Source organism: Alligator mississippiensis, chromosome 8 (assembly GCF_030867095.1).
Source record: "Alligator mississippiensis isolate rAllMis1 chromosome 8, rAllMis1, whole genome shotgun sequence".
Taxonomy (NCBI): domain Eukaryota; kingdom Metazoa; phylum Chordata; order Crocodylia; family Alligatoridae; genus Alligator; species Alligator mississippiensis.
This window is the reverse complement of record NC_081831.1, coordinates 12709157-12735828: the sequence shown is the minus strand read 5'-3', so window position 1 is coordinate 12735828 and position 26672 is coordinate 12709157. Positions and strand designations below refer to the sequence as shown.

At 50.1% G+C, this 26672-nt stretch overlaps 2 protein-coding genes across 8 annotated transcripts in view; both read right to left on the bottom strand.

Moving 5' to 3' along the window:
- Nucleotides 1-8575, bottom strand: part of LLGL2 (LLGL scribble cell polarity complex component 2) — a 44737-nt gene extending 36162 nt beyond the window's left edge. Inside the window, exons 1-2 of one of the 6 annotated variants that reach the window (XM_059732124.1) lie at nucleotides 8474-8575; nucleotides 6899-7102 (exon numbers count right to left, since the gene is read on the bottom strand). The gene's annotated coding sequence lies outside the window, so the exon portion shown is untranslated. Of the gene's footprint in view, nucleotides 1-6898; nucleotides 7103-7756; nucleotides 7774-8473 lie in introns of those variants that run through there. The other 5 variants (XM_059732130.1, XM_059732125.1, XM_059732126.1 and 2 more) reach the window with 5 other exon arrangements.
- A 3049-nt stretch (nucleotides 8576-11624) lies between these two features.
- Nucleotides 11625-26337, bottom strand: TSEN54 (tRNA splicing endonuclease subunit 54). Of its 2 annotated transcripts, none has more exons than XM_006269279.4 (11): nucleotides 26248-26337; nucleotides 25337-25501; nucleotides 23623-23686; nucleotides 23370-23453; nucleotides 21774-21872; nucleotides 20587-20639; nucleotides 19632-19730; nucleotides 16597-17246; nucleotides 16002-16062; nucleotides 15020-15136; nucleotides 11625-13255 (listed from the first exon to the last, which is right to left on the bottom strand). In XM_006269279.4, exons 1-11 carry the CDS (start codon nucleotides 26286-26288, stop codon nucleotides 13105-13107), a joined length of 1584 nt encoding a protein of 527 aa, XP_006269341.2. In that variant the 5' UTR covers nucleotides 26289-26337; the 3' UTR covers nucleotides 11625-13104. The 2 variants fall into 2 exon arrangements, with proteins under 2 accessions (XP_006269341.2, XP_059588105.1); XM_059732122.1 differs by lacking the exon at nucleotides 26248-26337 and adding an exon at nucleotides 25604-25917.
- Between the last annotated feature and the right edge of the window lie 335 nt (nucleotides 26338-26672).

Genomic DNA, 26672 nt, shown 5'->3' with positions numbered 1-26672 from the left:
GAATAACTCAAAGCTCAATACTGCCGAGTAATGTACCGTCTGACTATCAGAGGTGCCAAGAGCTTGCATCTCTTACTGACTGCAGTGGACTCATGGATGCTCACTTCTGAAGACTGTGAAACTGCTGCAGGTACTTAACAAAAGGCTGGAAAGTAAAATTATCTCTGCCTGACCTTCCTTTCCAGTATTTAGTTTTCAAACAGTCACCTAGACCTCAGCTTCCCAATTGCTCCCTTTGCCACTGAGAAAGGGATCCGTGAGTGGGAGCCACTTGGCTGCATTTGCATGACTGAAGGTGGGAAAAATTGACAGAAAACTATTGTTAGCAGAAGCAGGTGTGGGAAAAAAGATAGAACCCAGCTGTCTGCTACCTGAAACCCAGACTGCAGGGAACAGGAAAACACCACCAAAAGGAGGAAAGCAAGCAAAAAGCAGAGAACGTGTTTCAAAACAAGTCCCTACAAAAGAATCTGATGAACGCTGTATTCACAAAAAGATGCTAGGACGGCTCCACACAAAACTGTTCAGCAGGTTCGCATGGCAGTGCCTCTGGAAGACTGCAGGCTCCCAGCACGTAGCCCTCTCCACTTGAAAGTGTGCAGAAGCTGGTAGAGCAATGACAAGCTTCTCTGCTATGCAAGGAAAAAATATCCCGCCCATGTTTGCCCTGAGCCAGCCAGGCAAGGGAAAGTGCCAAGAGAGACGCACCCTTTCCTATTTTCAATCAATCCCCCAAACTTGTTAAACAAGGCAAACTCACAGGGAAGCTTCAGAAACCTGCACTCCTGGTTTTACCAACATGAGGAATGGAGATCCCTAGAGTGCCAATAAGAGAGAACAGAAGAGACAAGGCAAAGGGAAGAGTGGGTTTTATTTTGATACAATACCCCAGTGCAGCTGCCCATGCCCTGCTACAAGGTTTAGGAACACTATTAATTGCATCTAAAACCACTCTGCTTTTACATGCGTGTGCCAAGAGACGCAGCATTCACAATTCAGACCACAATGACCGACTTCTTAGTCAGAAGTCCCAGCAGTAGCTGGCACCAAGATGCAGCACCTTGGCAAGCTGATGTGCTGGTTCTGTTACAGACAGAAAAGATGACTTGCCACAAAGCAAAAAATCATGGCAGTAATTTATACTGGGGTTTAACATCCAACCAGAGAATTCCTGAAAGAGAAGAAAAATAGGAAGAACGAAAACAAAGAGGAGAGACACAAAGTAAGCAAAAGAATAAGCTATTCAAAGGATGCACAGACCTTAGCAAGAGGCCACCAAGGAAAGATTGATTCGATCTTGGCATACCTGTTATAACAGTAATTAACCCTGAGACAGCTACACCAGGGTTTTGACCTAAGCATATGCATGCTTGTTATACAGTGCAAGAGAGTATTTCTGATGCAAAAATTAAAAAGATCCCATGACCTCTGTGTTTTACTAGCTCAGTCTCTCCTCCATACATCTTATGGATGTACATAAAACTGCAGGTCTGTGCACTGTGCAATTATAGATTGTGCACACAGATGCTATTGGTCACAGACAGCATCTGCAATGGCTGTGGCTACCAGCAGCCAGAATGGAATCCGCTATTGGTCTTGGAAGCTGCATCATTTGTGTAGAGTTGATGCTCTTATTTTCCAGGGAAGCAAAGCCTAGAAGAAACTGCAATCTCAGCCTCTTAGCACAACATCTGCGCTCTTCAGCCTTACGTCTCTGCTAGGTGAAGTACACATTTCAGCAAAAGGGAATGTCAGCCTACCTACAGGTAACAATACCCCAAATTTCCTTCCATACTGAGTGCGAACAAGAAGGAACAGAACAACAATGCCTTCCATCAAGGCTCATAAAGGAACCCTAAAGCTGGCTCCTCAAGCTTTCCTGGCTCTCAGTTCACATAAATATTACACAAATCCCTTGAATGCCACAGCAGGGGTTGAATTTTCCAAAGCACCACAGCTTGGAGGGGTTGGGGGTCAAGGGGATGATGCAAAAAGAGTTCGGAAAGAGATCAGGAGAGGGACACGGTAACAGATATCAGCGAACTGCCAGAGGGACAAGTAGAGTGGATCTGGAAGGAGCTAGTAGAGAAATGTTGGAAAGGAAAACACAAGTAGTCAGGAAGATCTTACCAGTCAGAGAGAGATAAAGAAGGTGGGGCCCAGCATGATCTGCAGAATACCTGAGGGAGTGTCGTGTAAAAGAAGAAATGATACATCATGTCTTATGGGAATGAATGCCCTTTAGCTCAAAGGGTACAGGGAGAACACACCGTTTCTTCAAAGTGGTGGGGTGAAGTTAATGTATTGATCTTGACAGTGTCCTGTACGGATTAGTAGGGAAAGAGGGGAGGGAATGGGAAATTCTGAGTGGTTTCATTATGCATCAAATTAGCAATCTGGAAAGTCTGTTTCCTATTAGTGAGGAAAGGGTTACATTTCACGGTGAGGGAATGCCTACATCTAGCCTACTTGGAACTGCACTTCTACAAAGGTGAGGGGGTCGAGTATATGGGCACAGATCAACTGGAAAGCGTTGTTTGACGCAAGTGGGATGGGGTAAATGGGGGGGGCAAGGCCTAAAGGGTGAAGACAAGATAAGAAACTAGTACAGATATCTATCTAAGGGTAGCAGAAACTAAGGGTAATTCACCCAGTTGTAACACACCAAGGTGGTCTGGCCATAACATAGAAGTGTATGATGTATATATGTTTGTGTATTAGCGTTTTGTTTGTAATTGAGATTTGTAAGTCTTGTGTTCAAGTTGTATGTATAGCTGAACACTCAATGAAAACCGAGCATAGGGTGTGTATAAAGTAGAAAGTTGTGAGATGTTATGTTTTGATAATTAAAACAAACAAAAATCAATTTGATCCAGCCATTTGCCAGTTGCTGTTCACTGTGTGCACAGCAAGGCAAGGCACTGTTAAGTGGGAAGCAGATCCTTTTTCCACTCAGTTGGAGAGAGCTGTTAACACCAAGAACAAATTTAATCTTAGCTTCCTTGTTATCTGCTAAAGTTTACAGCAGGCCTAAGCCACCTTTCAAGACCAAGCTGAAGCAGCTGGAACATGCTTGGTGGGGATGGGTGGCAGGGTGACCACCCATCCCTAATTGGGTGGGACAGCCACAAAATGAGAACATCAAGTCCTGGATCCCAGGCTGCATGACTCTGGGACAGTATTTGTCCTGGATTCCCAGTATCGTGCAGGGATCCGGGTTTTCTGTTTGCCATGGAAAAGTGTGGGAAGCGGCAGATTTCTCCTTGCAGGCTGGCAGAGTTCCAGCCTGCAAGGGGCTGCGAGGAGCAGGACGCAGGGGGTGCCATCTGCATGTGTGCGTACACACACACAGCCAGGAAAACAGCCCCAGGCAGCAGCAGAGAGCAGCTCCCCCAGATACGTGCAGGCAAGTCTATGGAGGGGAGCGCAGATTTAGGCCCCCACAGTGATGGTGGGAGTGGGGCAGTGTCTGGGGGCCATGACAGCACAGGGCTTCTGGGGGGAGGGCAGCAGGGCAGGGAGCCCCAGCCCACGGTGTGCAGCCTGCATCTGCGCAACCCCCACCAAGACTCAGCTCAGCTCTGGCTGTGCTGGGGGCAGAGAGGAGGGGTAGAAGGTGGGCATGTGCCCCACCTTTCCATTTTGAAAAGACTGTCACTCTAGTGGGTGGAAGAATCTCTACTCCAATAATTAAATCCAGGTTTGAACACCGGGATAAGCCCAGGCTAGGTGGCAACATTTCCATGGCTGGGCCCTGTCCGTCTTACTGTGGCCTTGTTTCCGTACTTTTAGTGTATGTCTAGGTGCACAGTCCCATTTATTTGGGTTGAGAAAACATTTATTCATTACTAGTCAGCTATTTGCAGGGGGGTTCTGTCCTTTGAAGAGGAAAGTAATGGTGATTATTGCAATGAGAACATAGGGAAAGTGGGGAAATTTCCAGACAGCTAAAGCAGATTCCAGACACCAACCCACATCCTTAGCCAGGTAAGTAGCCTGAGCTTACATTGCTCCCAAATTCATGTGGTGGTTTCTATGTGGATGGCAGGGCTTTGAGGAATCTCTCTGCTATACCTGAAGCAAAGATATCCACAGAAAGCTTACAGAAGTATTCATTTACAAACGCACACAGTGGGTGTAATGCACCCAATTTACACTTCCCAACCAATCCTTGTTGACTTTCCCCTTGATAGGCCAAGATTTGACAGCTTTTTCTCCAGTGCTGCAGGGCATCATCAAGAACATTTCTAGGCTTTTGGCCTGTTGCTGTTGTTCTCCTCCCCCTCCCCAGCTTCCCTCAGATCTCTGGCACCAGGGAACACTCCCAGGTGAGATTTTGATCTGAGCATCAGACAATAGCTGTTAAAGACAGGGCAGCAGCAAGCCCAGATCTCCACCAAAGCTTTGTTTAAATTACAAAGATCCAGTGCTTCATTACAAGAACTGCTAGTAAGTATTCTTATATACCAGGGGCTCTCCCATTTTTCCTACTCCCAATGCAGTTGCACCAGGAGTAGCAACCACGGGAAATAGTAGAATCAGCCCCCTCTCCAATTATAACAGTCTACCCTAATGCTCTTGCTATCAACAGTGTAAGAAGTAGAATAGACAGGGAAATGTCCAGAAAACTTGGCCTAGATTTTAGTAAAAACATACCCGAACCCCGTCTATAACTGCACCGTTATTCAGCACTGAAGCATAGCTATCAAGTTTTCAGCATGCGCAAAGCCCACAAGAAAACACTGCTTTAACATCCAAGCCACCTCCCAAATCCAGAGGGGATGGTCACAAAGGTGATACCCTGCATCTAGTTATCTGATGACAGATGTGTGCTTCCTGGAATCCCAGAGAATGATTAGATGGGTGCAGTGCCCTTCATAGGGTACCAAGCACAGTTGTTTCACTCCCCAAATGTGTCTGGTGAAATGCTGAAGAGAAGACATGCCATTCTGTACAGCGCTCTCAGAGAAGTCAAGTCCCAGTGGAAAGAGGGCAAGACTGGAAGGGATCAAAGTTTAATACCCCCACTGCCACTGATTTAGTGTCACCTCGGGCAAATCACTTCATTTTTTCCTCCCATCTCAAATTCTACAAATACAAGTGGCTTCATTGTAGAGGTAAGAAATTAGTGCTGCTTTTACAGTGCTTGGACATATGGGACATTATAAATGCCAAGGCCTACTTGGAGATGCTGTTTAAATGACTTCTGATACTCTGAGACCCAAAATGTAAGCAAATTTTAGCAACAATATTTGTACCAGAATAACACCAGGCATCATTTGGTGCTGTTCCTTGATTCTAAAAAGATTTCTTAAGGCAGAGTAAGCAATGCTTCATTCAGCCTCTGTGTTTTCAAGGGTACTGTGCAGAGGTAAGCTAATGACTCCAAGCACAGATAAAATCTGCCAGACATAGCCAAGGAGGACACAGTATGTTAAAGGTCACTTTCTATCTGCCCCTTTTTAACTTGAAAAATACAACAATAAAAGACAATTGACAGATTGTTTTTTATTAGACAGTTTCTATGGCCTAGTAAACTTGAGCTGATCATGTTACTGTCTCTAAACCTAGCTCAGCTGCTACACTAAAAAAAAAATAAATTGGTGGTCAAGCATGATATTGAAGTGAAAATGTATTACAAAGCAGCAGAAAAATCTTGGAAAAGTTGCAGAACACAAAAAGCCTGGAAATCAAGATGCCCCGCTAATTCATGAAGCTCTGATTCAAGGCAAGTTTTTCTAACAGACTACCCTTCCAAAGTAAGATTTAGACTGGGAATGGCTGCATGAAGTCAAGGAAGACTAAATACCAGGAAAGCCTGAAAGAAAGTGTAGCAAGTAGTGAAGTTACATCACTTGTGATTTTTAAAGAAACTTGATAACATATTAAAATTCATCCTGAAGAGAACAATCCCAAACAGACTGAAGGAAGGATCAGGGAGGTACTCTTCTCCATTTTTACTTTGATGTGTGCAAATATGGGAAGGCCATTGAGTCAAATGATTGAGTAGGTGGTTTGCACATCACAAGTAACACAAGACAGTGCCTCACCCTCTCTCCTCCCAACATATGCATTGCTAAGCGAGGCTTGAAAGATGGATTCTGGGCAAACTTGAATGGTAACTGGAAGCTGTTCGGGTCAGTCATGCAAGTTCAATGCATTATCACAGCACAGTGCTTACAGCTACTGTAAGTTGTCTAATTACTACAGATCCAGCAGTTGTGCAAACCTCATATGTCAATAAGATTCCTGTATTGCCCCAACATCAGGGATACAAGCACACAAGGTTTCAAAGTGCCACAGGACAAGCAACACCCAGCTATAAAAAGAAATTTACCTGTTACAGTGCAAAGCCTGCTACATTCTCCCAATAAAAAGACAAATTGACATTGGCAGTTAAGTCTAGCTCCTAGCATTTGGTAAAAACATTTGAGACCAGAAACCTGGAAAGTCTAGAGCAGACCATCATAAAGGCTCCTTATTTCCACAGCAAATAAGGAGAAAGAAGGAAGTGAGAAGAACTGCTTGCAATGCTCACCTTTTCTTTCTGATGCAGAAATTCAACTTTCGCTGTTGCCAATCTCTCAACCCAAGACCTTTAATTAGAGACCTGCCCTGCACTTGTAATATTATGTTTGAGGAGCAGCCACAAAAGTAAATACAGCATATGTTAACTGTGTACACAAAGATGTTTAATCCTGGCTAGTTTCACTTTGACATCACCCCCGCACGGTGAAATAGTATAATCTCCCTCCAACCCCTACCCAGATGGGAGAAGTCCTAAAATGTAGTCAAACTGATTCAAAAGCAGTTAAAAATCTGTTATAGGCTTTTCTGAATAAAGCATTGGCAGAACCGACACAATGACTTTGGCAATCAGCAGTACAGGGAGAGTTACCTGGGCAGTCCTGAACGGGGAAAGATGGGTCTCAAGGCAATCCTTCTATTAAGACCTCTGGTACAAGAAAGGAGGCAATCTCTCTTCCTTCCTATCCATTTTCAGCTCTTGTAACCGTGCTGCACAAAGCCGCTGAAGTTACTGTCTAACCATTCTAGAGATCACATTGCAGAGTTCCTGTGAGGCCGCTTATCACCGCAGCATCTGGGCATTAAGCACAACACGACAGTGAATCATTGCACCTATGGGCCATCCCAAGTCTCTCTTTTATCAAGACAGCATTTTTATGAAACATGCCAGGAAGACTGCCTTCAAAGCCTTTAGTTTTGCACTGTAGTTTCACAGGCGATACAGGCTCATCTTCTTGTCCAGAAGCAGGAAGTTCCTCAGCCAAGGGGATTTCACCAAACATCCTGCTTCTGGGCGTTTCAACCTGCGCTCCAAGTCAGAGCGGTCTGGTCGCCTGGAGCGCTCTCAAAGAAAGGTACCTCACAGTCAGTAAGGTAGCCGGTTACAAGCCATAATAACCGGCCTTGACACTTCAGTCAAATCCACCCCCTTGCCATCTACATCAGAGGCATAACCCTTCTCGTACGGCTATCACTTTCTGAAACCGAGCGTCATCACCTGTCAAGGGCCCTGCTCTAGGAATACCAAGACTGCCTTTTGCAGCCTTCAGTCTAACTGTTTTGCAAGGATTCATCCTCATCCCGCAAAAAACCACACGTCAGGCACCTGCGTTCCCGCTGTGGAAACGCGGGGCAGGTTTTGGAGAGGCTCTCTCAGAAACACGAAATGCTCCCTCACAAGTAGGCAGCCCTGGGACGAAACTGTATCCCTGGGACAGGATGACCGCACCTGATCTCTTGCCACAGCTCTCCGGGTGAACGCAGCAGGGGGCACAAGCAGGTAATACCCACGGCTCTGGTCAAGGGTGAAATCAGGAAGCCGGTGAGGAGCAGCTACAGGAGCTTGCGCGAGTGCCAGGGAGAAGCTCGCTGGGCGCAGCGCGTGCAGGCAACGCTCCTGCTTTGTCTGTCACGGAGCGAGGACGTCTGGGCAGGGGCCTCTCGGGCGGGTAACGTGCACAGGAGTCCGTGCGAGCCGCTCTCCCACCCCGGGGCAAACACGCGCTGCTCCCAGGGGAGGCTTGGCCTCGCCCCTCACAGCTGGGGCCTGGAGATCCTCTCAGAGGCGCCAGGCAGGGCCAGGCTAGGCTTCAGAGAGGAGCCAGCAGTGTGACCGCCACCTGCCCCGCCGCGCTCCTGCCACACGGGCTGGTCGGGAGTCCGACGCAGAGGGAAGGGAAGGGAACCGTAACAGCCAGCATCTCCCCGGGGCCCGAGCCCACATGGGGGGAAGGGGGGAGGAACAACACCCCCGCGCCCATAGGAGGGGGCGGGGGGACCCCCAAGCTCGTGGGGGGAGGAGCTCCCGAGCTGAGGGGAGCCGGGGAAGGCCGGTGCCGGCCCGGGGCGGGGGGGAGGGGGAAGGAGCCCCGCGCGGGGGCAACGGTCCCTCCCGCCGGGCGCGGGGCAGCTGGAGACCGCGGCCCCCCCTGCCGCCCTCACTCACTCGCTCGCTCACTCGGCGGGCCGGAGCAGGCCTGGCGCCGCGGGTCCGTGCGGCGGCGCCCTCAGCACCGCTCCTGCCGCCGCCGCCGCTCCTTCCTGGACACCTCCGGGGCGGGGTGGGTGGGGCGGGGCTCACCGGACATGCAAATGAGGGGCGGTGCGCGCGGCCACGCCCACTCCACGCGCTTAGGACTCACTGATGAGCCCCTCCCTCCCCGGCCGGCCAATCCGCGGGCAGCCCTGCCCGCTCATGAATAATGCATCGGTCCCACTCTCCAGTGAGACCCCGCCGGGAGATGTTTCTCCGCCCGGTAACGCGGCCGCCGGGACTCAACCCGGACATGTTAATAGGGTCATTACTATTCATGAGGTGGAGGCCCCGCCCACTCCCTGCGACCTGGGCGCACCTGCGGCCGACGCGGCGCGCCTCCGGGCTTGGCCGTGTCCCTCCGCGCGGGGCAGAGGCGCTGCCAGCGCCCCCTGAGCTCGGGGGCAGGGGCAGGTCCCCGCTCCTGGGTTGGGAGATTGGCTGGTGCAGGGAGGAGGCAGCACCCCCATGCAGGCACCTGAGGAGAAAGGGACTGAGGGGCTTGGCTGCCTCCCAGCTCCAGGGCATCCCCACCTGTCCAGCCTGTCTCCCCTGGAAGACCCAAAGGAACCATCGCTTCTCTCCATGCAGCCCAGGATGCCATTAGCCTTCCTTGCCCCAAATGGGCTCATATTTAACTTCTTGTCCACTGTACCCAGTCCCTCCCAGGGTGCTAACTAACACTGCTAATCACCTACAGAGGGAGATGGCGTCTCTGGAACTGGACCTTTTCCGAAGGATGGGTGGTTCAGAGGGTCGAAACGACTAGCAGACACATGGCTGGTTTCGGACGGGGTGCCAAAGCACATCAGGCCTGATCTTACTCGGCGGAGCAGCCATTTACATGGTGCTGAGGCATCTGAACAGAATCCTGCTCCACCCTGCTTGAGCCTTTTAAATGGACGTGCACGCGAATGGTGGAGACCTTCTCACTCCTTTCAGTGTCTTAGTCTTCCTATAACTTTTGTAATATACCTTTATCTTAAGTGACTCGAGCAAAGTGGAATAGCAGTCTACTTAAATGCTTGCCTGCCACTTAGACACGTAATAGGTGGGATAGGAGCTGGCCCATGCAGCCTGCAAGGTGAGCGGAGGCTTCGGAGCCAGCGGGAAAGATAAAGGATCTGTTTCAGAAGCCGCCCAAGCTGCCCAGCTCCTATGGCTCCTGCAACAGTGTGATTCAGAAACAGCTCACTGGTCCCACACCTGGGCACCCTGCTCCTGGTGCACAGGATTGTTCTGTCCTAAGTGCAGGACTCTGCATTGTGCTTATTGAACCGCATGAGATTTGTCTCGGTCCAATCCTCCAATTGATCAAAGTCTCTCCAAATCCTAGCCCTACCCTCCAGTGTATCTGCTACTCCACCCAGCCTGGTGTCATCCACAAACCTGCCGAGGGTGCGCTCCATCCCATCTTCCAGATCATTGATGAAGATATTGAACAAAACCAGCCAACGCTAGCAGCCATCTTCCGGATTCTGCAGAAAACACAACTCGGAAACGTGCTTGGTGGCAAAAGTTCAGAAAAGTTTATGGTCGTTGGAGAGCACACTGGTTGGTCTGATTAAGTCAGCCCAACTTGTGGTGTGCCTACTGGTCAAGGACAAGCTTCTCCATGTTATTCCCACTCCCCAAATTCTCTGCAAGGAACTGGTCTCCCGGCTCCTGTATTTACATGTGCGTGCCACTCCCCCACCCTCGCCATCTTGTGCCCACTCACCTGTCAAGACGTTCATTGTTTTGTTTGCCAAGTTCACACACTTGCATTCTCATTAGTTAAGTTCCAACTTTTACGTTTGTAGCTACTGTTTTCATACTCCCTTCAATGTCTTTTTGTTCATTAGTGCACGTTTATTTTTTTCTTTCTCCAGTGGTCAGGAGGCCCCTTTTTCCCATACTGCTTTTCAGCACCATAGCTTACTATAACTATGGTCTAGCACAACTGGAACTCCTACAGCTGGGAGCTGGATTGCAACCATTCCTGGTTTGCCTGGCTGCCTCTCATGGTGCTGGGGAGACAGCGTGTGCTCCAGTGCCAAGGGACACAAACATGTCCAGAAAGAATGTGCCAGTGGGTCATTTTGCTGCAAAATGCCATTTGATGCCCTGTCACACCTTGGCAGCACAAGAAAAGGTTACAACCCTGTAACAGCCCCTTGCGCAGTCTCCTGCCAGAGGCAACTTTTCAGCAGTACAGGTCAAAACAGAAATTTTAATTAAGATGCCTCTTGCCAGCTCCCTGCTGCCACCCTGTTGCAAAATCCAGCTGTCCCATGACACAGGCTGAATGGGAAGCTGGCCATCAGTCAGCATCATGCTCCCCTTTGGGACAGGCAGCAGAAGTTCCACTGCTGAGCCACGGTCCTGCTGTTTCTCAATCCTCCCCACAGTGGTTATTAAACTGCAATTGATTTGTGCTGAATCAGGGAGTCTCTTCCCCCAGCAAAACTCATCCAGTAAGCTCCTGTAGAGTCCACCAATATAATCCTACTACTGTGTAGGAATACGCAGCGCTGACTGAAGTCACCGGGAATTGAGCCCACTTAACTTAAGGATAAACTCAAGCCTTGTGGATCTGATTGTAGCTCTTCTTGCTCTGCCTGTTCTCAGCTCTCCCCACACTGCCTGAGATGTACAAGAAAAGTGCTGAGTTAACAGAACGGAGCCACCACCAGGTCTGGCCTTTAAGTACTCTGGCAGGCAGAAGGCAGAGAAAAAACATATTCCTTTCCAGCAGTTACAAAGGGGTATGTTAAGGTATCTATATAGCAGCCCAGACCGTTGGCTGATGATCTGACAAGCACAGAGCCACATAAACCAATGAGGGCAAGACACCCTGACCTTTTGGTGTGGTATCCGAGACACCACACAAGGAAGATGTGCCATGCTGACAACATCCCAGCCATAGATAGCATCAGCAGGCCAATCACCAGACAGACTCGTAGCAACTCTCTGCCTATGTTCAGTAACAGTGCGGTTCCTCATGCGGTGGTCTCACAGGACAAGGCACTGCTGACAATTTTCCTTCAAAGGACAAAGAAATAACCACGCTCAGAAGCTTGCATAGTTGGACAAGGCTTTTTTAATACTTTAGCCTTTAAATCTCCTCCAGCAAAAATAACAACAAATCATCCAAACAGAGGTTATCAAATAAAATGCATCTAAAATATTTTCTGTAACACTTCTGAAGAAAGCTGCACCCTGAGCCCAACAGCGCCAAGTCCTTTTATCCACAAAGCAGGATTTTCTGGCACTAGTCATGCTGGCATTTCTGCATAGAGGTTAAAGCATGTTTGGCACCCAAATATCCAGGTAGAGAGTCCTGATCCCCATGATGAGGCCTGGGATTAATTCAAAGATATGGAAGAGTGGTTCTCAGCCTGGAATGCAAAAGCCAGAGAACTACATGGCTTATGAAGGATCTGGGAGTCTTACATGAGCTCATCTTGCTTGAGAGAGAAACATACACCTGCATTTAGGAAAGATGACATCAAATGGAAACAAAGGGCCACCCTACCAAGGTTGTTAGATGTGTTGACATCAGGTGCTGATGTTCATGCTGTAGCTTTGACATGGGATGATGCCATGTTGCAATGATCCATCTTAATGCAAACATTACAGTACAACATTAGGACATCCCTCCAAAGTGCCTTAGGGCTTTTTGTGATACCTTTGGTTCACAAAATGCTTCCCTTGTCTCTGCAGGATTGAGATCCCTGGTACTGACTGGCACAGGACTGCAGTCTCCTGCCATCATATATATGCCACAGCAAAGCTGGATTCATTATTCCTGTGGCAGAGGTTTATTGCAGTGACTTAGTTCTTTTTACACCAAATGACAACTAAGGATTTTATCTGACGGGCATCTATGCAGCTGAGTGACAGAGCCTTGCTAGTCCAGTACTGACCTCATTAACTTATGCCGAGTCTGACTGACAGCCAAGAGTGATTCTCAAACCATTCAGCCTGGTTGCTTTCACACACTGGCCTAAGTCAGTGGCTCTCAAAATATGATGTGGGTCATTAGTGAAGCTTGTTCTAATGGTCCATGGGAACAGCAAAATATCTGGGGGACACAAAAGGAAGTGGTCCATTGCATGGGCAGAGCAGGAAGACCAGTGGCTTAAAGAACAAAACAGTGTGTGCTCCCATCAGGAAACGCCCAGCTAAGCTGTACAGAGATGGCGCTTGGCTGTTTGAATTATATTTGGCTTTTATGAATGAGTCAGCCCCTGGGTGGCTGAAGTCTGGAGCAATGGGTTAAATGTCTCCTCATTCTGCAAGTTAATTGGTTATCAGAGCTTCTGTGTGGTATAACCACTGGCTACATGTAGGGGGTGCACACAGGTGCACGTGCACCTGCTGAGATTAGCAGCGCACCCAACAGAAGCACCGCCGATGCTGCCGGTGGCACCTGTGGACGGTCACCACTCACCACACCCCGCCCCACGTCATTCACCGGTATAACATTCCATGAATCAAGGGATCAGGTCCTGAGTAGTTCCTCCTTTTGCCAAAAGCCACTTCTCCAAGAGATTGCAGCTTCAGTGATAAACATCAACCGGGAGCTTGAATTCCTTGAATGAGTAAAAAGTAACATCTCCATTGTCCACCAAGGCAAAGACCACAGGGACATCCTGGCTCTGGTAGGCCAGCTGCTTCACTGCTCGCAAGGATGGGATCTGCTCATCAAACCTGGAAAGGGAAGGGAAGAAATACTGTCTTTCAAAGTGTAGAAATGGAAGACTTCATGGGGAACTTCTGAGACTCAGAGATCAGCAAAGGCACATCAATCCTAGCACTAAGGTGGCCCTCACATCTACCAGGGCATCCTCAAGAGAAGATGGTCATAAAGTCTTTTTCTAACTTTTAAAGCCTAACACTGAACCTCTCTGAATCTAAGTAGGCAGGCCACCAGGGCATACAAGAACTACTCCCCTGTGCTGAAGATAAGTGTAGCTGCAGCCACACAATTAATTGCAGCTCATGGGCTCTTGGCAAATGACCAGATGAATAAAGTTTGACTGCCGTTGTGTGGGACAGATATCCAGGCTGGCAGGCTCAAAATCTGGCTAGCATTTTTCCCCCTTGTTGTTGTCTGCAGAGTCTATCTGTTCTTCAGTAGCGCTGTACAAGTTCTCACAGCAGGGATTGCAATGCTAACTCATAAGTGCTTGAGTACTGGACCAGCTGCACTGGTTCCTTACCTGCACCTGTGATGTATTTCTGCTGTGACTGCACACAGCAGAGGAGCAACAGGTTAAAAAGTGTCAGTGTTAAGAGATATGGGCCCCTGACCGGTATTCACTTTAAGCGATGAGATCTAATCTGTGATCCTAACAATCACACCTCCTGCCATGTCATACACATGCCTGGCAGGATGTGCAATTTTTGGATTGGGGATTAGATCTCAAATCACATCTTACTTGCTGGTGAAGGGGGAGTCCAAGATAATGACACTGGGCTCCCCCTGCACCAGCAAAATGAAACTGAGATGTCAACAATAAGCTGACTGGGGGCTGGGAACCAAACTGGTCCCCAGCCAACAATCAGTTGATTGTCAAAACCCCAGCTGGGGGGCACAGGGACTCCAGAATCAGGCTGCTAAAGCCCAATCCAGGGTGCCCTGTGTGCCGGGGATGAGTAGAAATACATGTCCTGCTCAGCTGGGCAGCACATGCAGTTTTATAGCTCCCAGTGCAGAGGGAGCCTGGTGCCAGGGTCCCCATGTGCCAGAAGCTATAAAATCATGCATGCCATCCAGCTAGATGACCCACAGGGTTTTAACAAATCCTAGTGAGCAGGCAGCCCAGCACTGGGCTCCTGCAGCCCAAGGCCAGGGTTTCTGTATGCCAGGAGCTATAAAACCATGTATGCCATCCAGCTGGGTGGTACATGGTGTTTTGACAGGTCCTTGGCATGGGTGGCAACATTCAATTTAAGGCAGGATACAAACAAGACAAAGTTATTCCACATTGTACATAGAATAACTTTGCAGCTCATTTACTCTGTTATCACATCTTAAAACTGACTTGCATGTGTGGCTGGGTTACTAATTAAGGTGCGATTAACCTGTTACCACTTCTTGAATTGTAACACGCATCAGAGGCCATAGGGACTGAACTATGCACCAGTTAAGCAACTGAGTGTCATATTCTAGTGCTAGAGGAAGTGCTGGCAACTACCGTCCTGAAGCAAAGCAGCAGCTAGCGCAGTAGAATCAGAACATAACCCTGCTGCCCCAAGCCTGCAATGAGCTCTGGGCAAGACACCCCTGGCCCCAAATGGAGCCCCACAAAAGTCCAAACAGGCTCTATACAGACTGAGGGATCTGCTGCACTGAGCTCATGGCTGACCCAGGGCCTAGGACAGTATCCTGAGCCTGCCACAGCATCAGCCAGTTCTTTCTTGTACTTTAAATTCAGGCACATAGTTGTATTTGTTCACAAGAGCCCATACCTCCGAACGCACATCCTGGCGTAAGGCTTCCCAGGGTCATTCTTCTTAAAGGTGGCAACAGCATCTGCCTGGTACACATCAAAGTCTATCTTCATATCCTTGGTGTCCTCCTGCAGCCTGTAGATGATTGGATAAGCAGGAACCAAATGACACACTGCAGGAGTCTGCACTACGCACGGAAGCAAAGAGAAAAAGGCCTCAAAACTGTCTGGCTTCAGCCCCTTAACACTCCCTTAGTCCTCCAGAGCCATTCAGAATCTTCCTTCTGCAAAACAGCCACCTGTGGGGTCTGCAAAGCTTCCCATCTTTCCTGATGCCAGACCTGGTCTGCAATGGGCCAGCTCATACCTTGCTCTCTTTCTGTTGCCTTTGTTGTAGGCATCCAAAGCAGCAGAGACTTATATACTGATTATGCTGCTGGGACACCTGTCTGCATCACCCCACTGGGGAAAGATGTTGGTGAAAAACCCTGTTTTGCCCTATGGTCCCATGCAAAAGCCGCAGACAGCCTCTCCCAGACAGGAATGCAGCTGGAAGTCCTGGGGATTAGATTATTAAATCTTAATCAACTGCTGCAGCTGGGTGGGAAGCATCAATGCAGGGACACGACACACCCTAATGAAGCACTCAGGTAAATACAGGCAACTAGACCTCTGGACAAGGCTCACAGGAGTCAATGCAGAGTGGAATTCAAGATGTGAAGGGTTTGCTACAGCACAGTGGACTTTGCCCAAGCATTGTAATAAGAGCTAACACAACCAAGTGATAATCAGCCTGGAGCATATGTGCTGTGTTGCTGCACTCTGCAGCAACATGCAGTGTTTCAGCTAAATACCAGCCCTTCAGGAGGCATCTGGTACACTAGACAGCTCCCAAGCCACTATGGAGAACATCTTTCAGACCCTACAAGGAGAGACAAGACGTTATGTTCAGTCAGACCTGCGCATGCTAGAATCTCCTAGCTGTCAGGATTGATACTAACCAGGAGGCTCCATCCAGGATGTGGGAGGGCTGTAGCACACTGATCTGTTGGAGGACAGCAGCTGGGGGAGAACAAACAGGAAAAGATCAGATTGTTCAGTTCTGTCTGCAAGGACTTCTCTATGTTTCCTCCTAGCTCAGTCCAAGCCAGGAACCACCTGCCTCCAGCACCCCTGTCGGCATCTCCAAGACCTCTTCTTGATACTTCAGAGGCTTTTACTCCCACATCTATTCCCCTTAACTTGCTGCTGTTTCAGCACTGGCAAGGATAGCCCAACTCTTTTCCCCTCACTGCTAGAGAAAAGAGCACCTTCATGGGTCACAGAAGGAGAGATGGCAAAGCCCATCCACCATCGCCCCTGGCCTGTATGGGCTACTTTGGTGCTTGGTTCACCCGGATCCACACAATGGGGCTTTCACCACTCAGGAAACTCCTCCTGTTCACAGCTAAGCTTTCCCTTCTCTCCACTCCATGCCATTACTGCCACCTCCTGGCCCATGCTGAACCTTCCCCCCACTGTCTATCTATGTTAGTCATGTGGTCCCACTGGGGCCCTGCCATCCTACATTTAGTTGCTTTCTCCGAAATCAGGTACCTGATGAGGCAACTTCATCCGGCTTCACCAGCGGGGTGACTGCCTGATCCCACAGGTGTGCTGGCCGTCTCCACGCCCTCTGCTGCCTCCTCTGCTTCAGGAGCAACTTGTACTCCTGCCAGTTGGAGCAATGCCTCACCTCCTTGTCTGCATTGATGCTATTTTTGTACCGGCTCTCCCTTTCCCGCTGCTCTTGCTCTTTCTGCGACAGCTTCTCATGCTTCTGGTTGATCAGCTGACGCCAACGGGTGGCATCCACTTCCTGGACTGCCACATTCTCTGGGAGAAGCCTCTTGTCAGGCTGGGGCAGGAAGGTGCACGGATGGTCAGATGCCATGTTGGGGAAGATGATTCTGGAGAAGTCCCAGCGGGATGAGAGGGCACCATCATAGCTCTCCTCAGCAGCATTACTTGAGTCTCCAGCCTTATCCTGGCACTGGCTAGGAGATGCACTGTGTTGTGTGATTTCAGCAGGGACTTGGACTGAATCCCCCGTTTCAATGCCAGTATCTGACTCTTTGGACTTCCCTGACAAACAGCTCCCATCGGAGGCTTGGTGGCTGGGCTCTCTCTGGCCCTCACTGGCCTTTTCCAGGGTCTCTTCAGCTTCCAGAGGGTCTCCCAATGCTTTTTGCTTCTTGTCTAGTACCCTAAAAACAAGAATAGGAGTGGGGCAGTGTGGAAGGGACCGTTCATAGTCAGAATTTTGCTCCCACAAAGCCCTTACTCAAATCTTGCCCTCTCTACAGATAATGGAAACAAAGTTGGGTCTGATGAGCAAGAGAAAAAAAACAATGGGCAATTAGTACACATGCTTGTGTCACAGCACCAGGCACTTTTAAAGGCACCTGGCACTGCAGCGCATACATTTGTATAAACGGCAAAATACGCATCAGCACTGAGAAGAGTGGCAGCACACTTTTTAACTAAAACACATCAAAGGTGTTTTATTTCAAAGTACACCACCACCATTTTCTGTGTGCTGACATGCATTTCGCTGCTTATACAACTGCATGCAATGCAGCACAGGGCACATCACTTCTCACGGGGAGCGGACTCAAGTAATCGCGTCGACGCCACATCAGATCTCCAGCGCATCACAGCATGAAAAGATATGTATAAATGCCCTATGGTATCAGTAGCCCACGCAAGCAGTTGTATATCTTCTGCACTATAGTAAGATATTTCCTGTTCTGAAGTACTCTGTTGCACTTTGGCACTTCCAAAATGCTGGCCAAAGTCAAACAGGAGTAGCAAACACAGTGCTAAACATGCCACACAGCTCTGTAAATTCTCTGCTGAGGCCCCAAACCTATTCCAGTTTTGGTTCCCAACCAAAATTTTCATTGCCCCTCTGTCCTGCCCTGTAGGACCCACCCACACCTCCACTCCTCCAGGCCTGGCCCCCCCTGGGCAGATGCTAACAAATGAAACAGTGGGATGGAGTAGGTTTACATACAGTTAGAAAATCCAATGGGAATAAAACTGAAAGTACCAAACTGGTGTCATTTGTCATTTCCAAATGATCTGATCTCAGGTGCCTAGAAGTGTGAATCTACTACAAAAACGTGCATTTTGCCTCCTGCATCTTTCTTAAACTTCACCATAATCCACAGGGCATTGACATATTTGGGGTGTCTTCTCTGATAGGGGTGCCCTGTAGGGCTGTGCAAAGCTTTGGGTGGCGATTGGATTCGAAGGAGATTCGGTGGCCAAATCTCCGAATCAAATCAGGGGACCAATTAAAAGGTCTGAATCAATTCAAAGCTCTCCAAATCTTCAGAAAAGTTTTGGAGAGCTGGGATGATTCGGGCAGTCCCCGGTGGCTGCAGCAGGGAGCTGCAGCCAACTCCGAGCCACTAAGTACTAGGGACAGGGGAGGAGGGGGCTAGAGGAGGGGACCATGGGGGGACCCCTGCCAGCCCCCCCAACTCCCACCCACTTCCCCAGCCCCCCCCACAGCTGCTCCCACCCCCCCCCTCCCCAGCTCCCAAAGTTTAAAAAAAAAAAAGCCCATTTAACAAGTGCTGGGAGCTGGGGAGGGCAGCCATTGCCGGGCTGAGGGAGATGGGCCTGGCCTGGCTGAGCCGGAGATTTGGCTGAATCGATTCAAATCAACAAATCGGATCACTGTCCCCCAAATCGGCCAAATCCGAATCCGAAGTGAATACCAGCCGCTTCGCGCAGGCCGAGTGCCCTGGGCTGACCTGTCTGTCATCGTCCATTTCTGAGACAGTGCTGCCACCTGCTGGAAGCTCTGTTAATTATTAATAGTAATAATGTATTTTATTATTTGTGCTCAGGTAGCACCCAGGGACCTCATAGATGGGCTAGGGCTTATTGTGCTAGGAGTTGTACAAGCATAAAACAGAAAACCTAGTCTTTGTCATGAACAGCTTAACCACATCTGATACAGCACCAATTTCCTTCTCATATAGTGATTCTTTCCATTCAGGGATTGCAGAGATCTTCCTTTATGTTAGTATCAGCAGCCAGGGCTCAGGGATAATCTACCCCCGGCGAAGAGTGCAAGGTGGTGAGGGACAATTTTTGCAAAGGGTCTGCTAAAAACCCAGCAAAGCTTGGGCAGAATGGACACATCACTGCTTCACCTGGGGAGGAAGGAGCAGGAAATGTTGTCCCAATACAGCTATGTAGGAGACAGATGGGTCAGGGCCTGGGATACACTGGAGGAAAAGATAGGATGGTGGTTGGGGAAGAGAGTGAAAGACAGAAAGAGAGCATGCAATGTAAAAAGGATGAATGGATATTACTATTACTGTAAATGATGGGTTGTGAAATGATCCAGAATTCAGTTTTGTTCCAGATAACTGACTGGCCCTCTGGACACCTGACAGCTGTTCCCCCATGCATGATGGCTGGCTCGACGACCAATATTCAGCACCTTGCAGAGGCTGGGGGCTATGCCTGTTTCTTGCCCTTAGAGGCAATGGGCTACAAACATGTTTAGCATGGACCGAAGTGTGAAAAATGGTCTGTCTGTAAGGCAAGGCACTGGGGGCTATCTCCCTTACCGAGGGCTAGAGCTTCTCCTCCTCTTGCGATGGTGTTTCCCAGAGCTCTTGCAGTGACTGTCGAGGTTCAGCTGCCTCTCATACCAGGATGGGACCACGCTGCGATGAGACAGGCAGAGAAACAGAGTGTGAATGTGTGTGGGGGAGGAGGAAGGGTGTTAGCAAATCCTTCCAGCTCAGCCACGCAGCAAAACTAAGCAATCAAAACCTCTTCCTGGGCCTGGAAACAGTAGGCAAGAGCAAGGCAAAATCAGCAGCCCTTTGCTTGCAGTTGCTTGCCCTCTCCCTTTAATTCATGCACCCAATTCACATCAGTCATGATAGGAGCTGAACAGTAAGAGTTTGTAGTGTCATTTCTGGCTAGTAACCTTCCCAGGGCTAGAATGCAAGGCACCATTAGAGGCCACTTTACTTACACATCCCTGCAGCCTGCTGGCCCAGAGGGTCTGGAGGCTCAAACAGGGAAAAGCTTAGAAGGATTTAGGGCTAAGGGGGAAGAGTTGAAGTTGAAGGACCATGGAGGACCTTGATTGTGCCTGGCAGGGGAAAGTACAGGCAGATCTTCATTACTATTGTTGTTTGCATTGCAGTAAGACCCCACTGTGCCCCACGCTGCACGAACACAACAAAACAAGTCCCCAAGGAGTTCATGATCCAAGTACTGCAGGTCCTAGTAAATGCTGTCTCATAATATCATTGTTGCCATGATTACTTGTGCTTAGAGATCCCAAATGAGATCAGGGCCCCCTTGGCTAGGCATTGCATACAGAAAGTTAAGAGAGAGCCCATGCCCCCAACCAGTAATGTCTTATTAGACAAGACAAAGATCAAGAATCCCAGAGAGAGATGAAGTGACTTGTCCAAAGTCATGGAGCAAATGAGTAGCAAAACCCAAAATAGGGACCTGCTGAAAGAAAGCAGGGGAACAGCATAATGGAAAGAACAAACTGGTTACCTGGGGTGGAATCTCAGCACAATGTAACCCAGTCTCTTCAAGTGGCTGAACACCTTCAAAGGAGAGCAGGAATGTTAAAACAACAGCCAGTTCATTAAGGCAGAGGTTCCCAACCCCCAGGCCACGGCCCAGTACTGGGCCGTGAAGGGATGGCTGCCAGCCCATAGAAGGGTTGGCTGCCAGACCAGAAGTCCGGAAGTGACTGGCATGCTGCGGACTGACAACTAACCAGTCCACAGTATAAAAAAGGGTTGGCTGCTGGTCTGCAGTATGCCGGTCATTTCCAGTCTGCAGTATGCTGGTCTACAGTTTGCCAGTCTGTGGTCACTTCTGGTCCATTGTTTTCCAGTCCCCACTGCATTAAGGAACAAAGAATGTGGCTGCAACACTAGTTGGTTTGAAAAAGACCATTTTAAAAAGCCTGTGTTGGACTGCGTGGCCTAGCTAATGCTGAGCCTGTAGGTCTCACTAAGTGCTCATCCCCATGCAGAAACAGACTGGCATGAATGCCCATGAAATGCCTCTTGCCCCCCGGTGACAGGGTGGTGGAAAGTTCACCACACCTGAGCCTGCAAAGGGAAGGGAAGGGGATTTATACAGGTTGCCTCTACTGCAAACTTGAATGCTCAGGACAGAAAAATCTAGTGGGGGAGCATGGAAGTCATGGGGTTGCCTGTGACACCCCATGTTTCAGAAATGACAGGAGAACCTTTGCTGCCACTGCACCTAGTGGGCCTAGCAACAGGAAGGAACCAGCAGCAGAAGCAAAAACAGATGCCAGTCTTGTCACTTCCATTCTGCTGCTCCCTGGGGAGCTGCGTGGTTCCTTCTTTGCTTCTGCTACTGCCTTTTGCCTTGCTTTGCCTTTTGTGCCTGTAGCACACTGCGCCCCAGTGACTGTATCTGCATCTCACGCCTCTTCGGCGGGAGAAGCACAGCGCAGAAGTAACCGTGACCCTGTTAATGAAGTCTAGCTTCTGCTTCTCTGTGCACAGAGTAAAGCACTGTATGATCACAGGAAAGACCCAAGGCAAAGAATGAGAGCAAGGGGACAATGAAAGGGAAGATAGGAGCCCCTCCATTTGAAAGCGGGTGTATGGGAGCTGTGTGCAGGTGTTGGCTGTGCTCTTGCCCCCCACCCTTCCCCTCACACCAGTCTCAGGTGGAGTCAGATCCATGCGGCACACCTGGTACTGCAGCAGGCTCACAGTACTCTGGGACAGCAGGGTCTCATAGGCTTCCTGAATGGACAAGGGCAGGTTTCTGTAAAAGAGCTGAATAGAGCCCTGGAAAACAAAAGCCTGGGGATTAGGAACTACAGGAAACCAGTTCTACAGATTCACACCTAGTCCCTCCTTCTGGTCTCAACAGCTGATCCTAGCACCCTGCAGGTGTATGACTCAGAAACCTCATCCTGGGGCCTCTCACTATAAGGGAACATAACTTCTCTGCTTCACATTTTTTATATCTATTTGTTTCAGAGTGTGGCAATGCCACCTCCCTGCCTTGGGTGTGACAGAAGCGCTCAGAATGGCAGCAAAACTGACCGGGCTCAGCCTTCCCACCTGCCTCTGCACTTTGCTACATGGTCAAACTTCTTCAATGCTGAGCACCTCTAACCATCCCCTCCCCCACAACTTCTGGGCAAGTGATGGGCACTCAGCTTCCCTCGCGTTCAGTCCCTCTAATGCTGGGGCCTGCTCAGCCATGGGTTTCAAGCCAAGCTTCTAATCTTTTCTTCCAGGCTCTTTCATTCTCTTACCCTTGTGATTCTGTGCCCAAATTTGTTTTCAAGTCAAGCCACTTATGACCTGTTGCCTGGCAAACCTCCGTTGGCAGAGAAAAACCCCTGAATTCAAGGTTCAAATGACACTGTCTCCTGCCTTGAATCCAGCAAAGTTTGCTAAGACAAAACAAGCTGGCCTTTAGATTTGGATCACTACTGAGCTGAAATCACTTTTCAGTGGCAAGACCTACGCTCCTAAATCACAGAAAGCCAACCATGCCTTAACTGGGATCACCATGCAGTTACCCTGTACTTGCCTGAAGCAAGAGTGAGACCCGTAGTGATGACAGACATGTTTCATTGGGCACTGAAAAGGGAACAGCTGGAAAGCACTAGGACCACAGCCCTTCTTTGAACCAGTGATCTAAAGCCAATGTGCTGTCTCACCACTGACATACAACTAGTTAGTTTTTAAGGTGCCACCATGTCCTGCCTTCTGCCTGCTTTCACACTAACACTGTATTACATTTCTCCACACACAGAGAGATGGTGTCTGAACTGAACCTTCCTCAAAGGATCGGATGGTAAGAGAGTGGAAATGACCAACAAACATACAGAGGGTTTCAGACGAGGTCCCAAAGTGCGTAGGGCCCGATCTTATTCCACCAAGCAGCCATGCAACTGGTACTGAGGCATCTGAACAAAATCCTACTCCACCCTACTTGAGCCTCTGAAGAAAGGTTAGCACAAAGGGTGGAGGAGACCTCGTCCTTCTCTTTGTTCACTTTGGTGTCTTAGCATAATTAAAGTTAAGATGAATTAAAATAATATTTAAGTGACTCAAGCATGGTGGAATAGTAGTGTACTTAAATACTTACATACCACTTAGATGTGTAACAGGCAGAATAGGAACTGGCTCACAGTCTGCTAGATGAGCGGAGGTTTTGGAGCCAGTGGGAAAGATAAAGGATCCATTTCACTGCCCAGCTACTATCACTCCTGCAACAGTGTTATTCAGAAAGAGCTCACTGGTCCCATGCCTGGGCATCCTACTCACACACTCTAGTAGATAGAGGGCTTCCTCTGGTAGCAGGCACTGTTTGCCATGATCTGTGAACCCCATCGTGTGCCAGAACTTCCCCTGCGAACAGAAAGACAAATCCATGATGTGTTTTTGCTACCTCTTTTCCCCATGCAGGCTCCTTCCCATATTGAGAAGGAAATTTAAAAGGAGAGAGAGAGAAAAAAAAACAGGCTGCTGTTGTCAGTAGAAGGCAACAGCATCAACCAATTGCAATGACATTACTTACTGCCGGGGATTTCAGTTCCACAAGGCCTTCATTTGGCTTCCATTCAGCTTTTACCAAACTTCCCCTGAGAAGGTTAAGACATAATAGCACAACAGACATCATTCCTAATATAACGGTTTGGAACACCCTGCTCCCTAGCAAGGGGTGGGAAGGCAGCTGTGTAGGAGGCTGCAAACTCCCCATACTGCTCCCTGATTGTAAGAGCCTGATGAAGAAAAGCTACCCAACTGGACTCATGGTGTAACACAAGGGTGGCCAACCTGCTGCGTGGGTACCACATATGGCACAGGCAGCCTCTATGAGCATCATGTGGCAGATTGGGGGAGCAACAGGCAGCACAGCAGCAGATACGGAAGGGAGCACAAAGCAGAGCAACAAACTGGGCCGGGAGCACAGGGAAGGAAGCAGAAAGCAGTAGATGAAGCAGGGAGCAGAGGGTTGGGAGCAGAAAGCAGAGCAGCAGATTGGGTAGGGGAAGGGGATCAGAGTAGCACTGGGGGAGGGTGTAGGGCTAATTTGTGGCACACTTGCCAAAAGGACTGCCCCCCACTAGTATAACATATAGAAATGTCCTGCAGCTCTTGTTGTTATCCCCCCAATGCTGTCTGTAACACACAATGTAAAGCACATGCATTTATCAGGGGCACTTCACAACTGTGCAATGAACCGTGCGAAGGGAACAGTGGACAACTTAACCAGAGTGCAGACCCCAATGGAAATGCCTGTTAGTGGTCGAGGCAAATGACACGGCGCCTAGGGTACACGAAAAAGTTCTGCTGGATAAATGGGGAGTGCATCCACCCCCAAAACTTCTCTAGCAGAACACTCCCTTTCACTGCCAGACTTAGTCATGTCTGCTGAGGGAAGACTTTTTTTTTTTCTCTAATTAGTATCCGAGGCCAAATTAGCCAAAACTACTTCCAAATCCAGGAGTCCAGAACCATAAGTGGCCCTACTACCAGCAAACATCCTCCACCCACACCTGGGGCTTCAGATGTTTCCAAATCCTTTGGTTGGCATCCTACTTGCAGGCCCAAGCCTGTGGGCTTGGGATTCGGATGCCCCTGAGTTTTGCTTGCCCTTAGCCTTAAGGCCCCTGGAGCAAGCAAGGGAGGAGACTCCCATTTCCGTAAACTGGCCTTAAAGCCACTACACCTCGGCAGGTTCTGAAGAAGACTTCTGCTGCCCTCCAACTGCTGACAGAAGGTCTGTGCAGACATTTCTGTGCCCTGTGCTGCCCACCGTGGCCCCTTCATCAGTGCCCCAGAGCGAACTCTGACCTCTGGCAACACCACAGCTGCTCAGTGCAGCCATGGGGAGCTGCCAGAAGTGCATGGGTAGGCATGCATGCCAGCAGCTTTGCAGTGGCAGTCAGTGTCTGAATTTGCAGCAGCGGAGAAAGCCAAGTACAAAGTCTTGGAGGCAGGACTCAGATTCTGCCATGGGTTTGATATGGGGACACAAAAGCTGCCACCCCATGTGCCTCAATTTCCCCATCTGTAAACCATGAAGACAGTCATAACTCCAAGGTGGTAAAGGCCACATGTCTCCACATTAAGATCTATAAGAGATCTGAGGAGGGGAATTCACACCGTGATAAGCCCCTCAGGGCTGTCAGTCTCCAACCCAGGTGTCCCAGATGTGCTCTGCCCGTCTCATCACCAGGAGGGTCAGCGGGAGCATGGAGCAACTAAAACCAGCAAGAGAAACTTACAGCCGCTCCACACGCTCCTCAGCCAGGAGCTGCCAGTGCTCTTCCCGGCATCGGCGCAGCCGCTCCGCCTGCTCTTCCGAGCCATCGGGAACGAAATCCTTCTGGCCATGCGAACGCTGAGGAACCTTGCGGTCACGGGTTCGCACTGCCAGCAACTCTGCTGGGCTGAAGACAACGAAGCATTAGCATCGCACCATCCCCTCGCAGCTGGCTCCCTGCCTGGCATGCTCGGCACTGGCCACGGGCTGACTGGCTGGTCAGACTGACCTTCGCTGCAGCCCGCAGAAGCGCTTCCTCCAGGCAAGGCTGGTGGGGGAAACTGCCTGTTCTCTGAATAGAGGAGACCCTGCGCTGGGAGGCAGCACCGTGCCTTTGCTTGACAAGCAAACCAGACCTCCCCCTGCATCCTGGGCACATGCACGACCGGGTGCGTGGCATCGGTGCCCGGGTAGCGGCGGGTGATGTGGCCTGTTACCAGGGTGCCCTAGTAGCATGCACCAGTGGGGAGCGCCGTGCAGCACAACGGTGCCTGGCACATGGCAGCCTAGTGGGCTCAGCAGGGTACTACCACGGGGCTTGGCCCAGGACACAGGCACTCACGCCCACGTGATGAGGGCACCAGCACAGTGCTCAGGCTGCACGCCCAGGACACGACGCAGGCGCGTGACACCGTGCCCCGGGCACTGCCCCCCTAGCAGTGCACGACTCGGGCTGCAACGGTGCCCCGTTTGCACCACGATGGTGCAAGACGCACCAGACTGGGGGGGGGGAAATCCCTGCGTGCGGGGAGACCCCCGCCCAGCTCCAAGCAGCCCGTAGATCCTCCCCGCCGAGCACGTGGGAAGAAAAGGCTGCAAGGACAGAGGACGCGGCCCCTTTAAGACCGCCGGAGCCCGGCGCCCCCCTCCAACCTGAGCAGGCGGCTGGCGCGCGGTGGCGACTCGGCCTCCATCGGCGCGGACAGGACTTCCGCTCTGCCGCGCGGCGTTCCGCGCGGTCTTAGTGCCCGTCGGGTACCTGGGGGAGGGAGGCTTCTCGCTGGGTCCTAATGCGCCGCGGGTTCCAGGCTGCAGGGCTGCACAGGGCTGCCTTGGCAAACAGCCCAGGGCCGCCCTCTAGGGAGGCAAGGCTGCAGGCAGGGCCCCCCCTTCTCCGTGCTGGGCTCTCGGGGTCCCCTGCACTGACCTGGGGAACAACAGGGGAGGGAGTGATCATCAGGGCACCGGCACCACCCTGCGGACAGAGCACGCTGGCTCACGCATGTGCACACGCACCGTCATGCACCCTGGGCTGCTGTGTATGACTTGCCTTCAACGCGCCGATGCTGCTGTGTAGC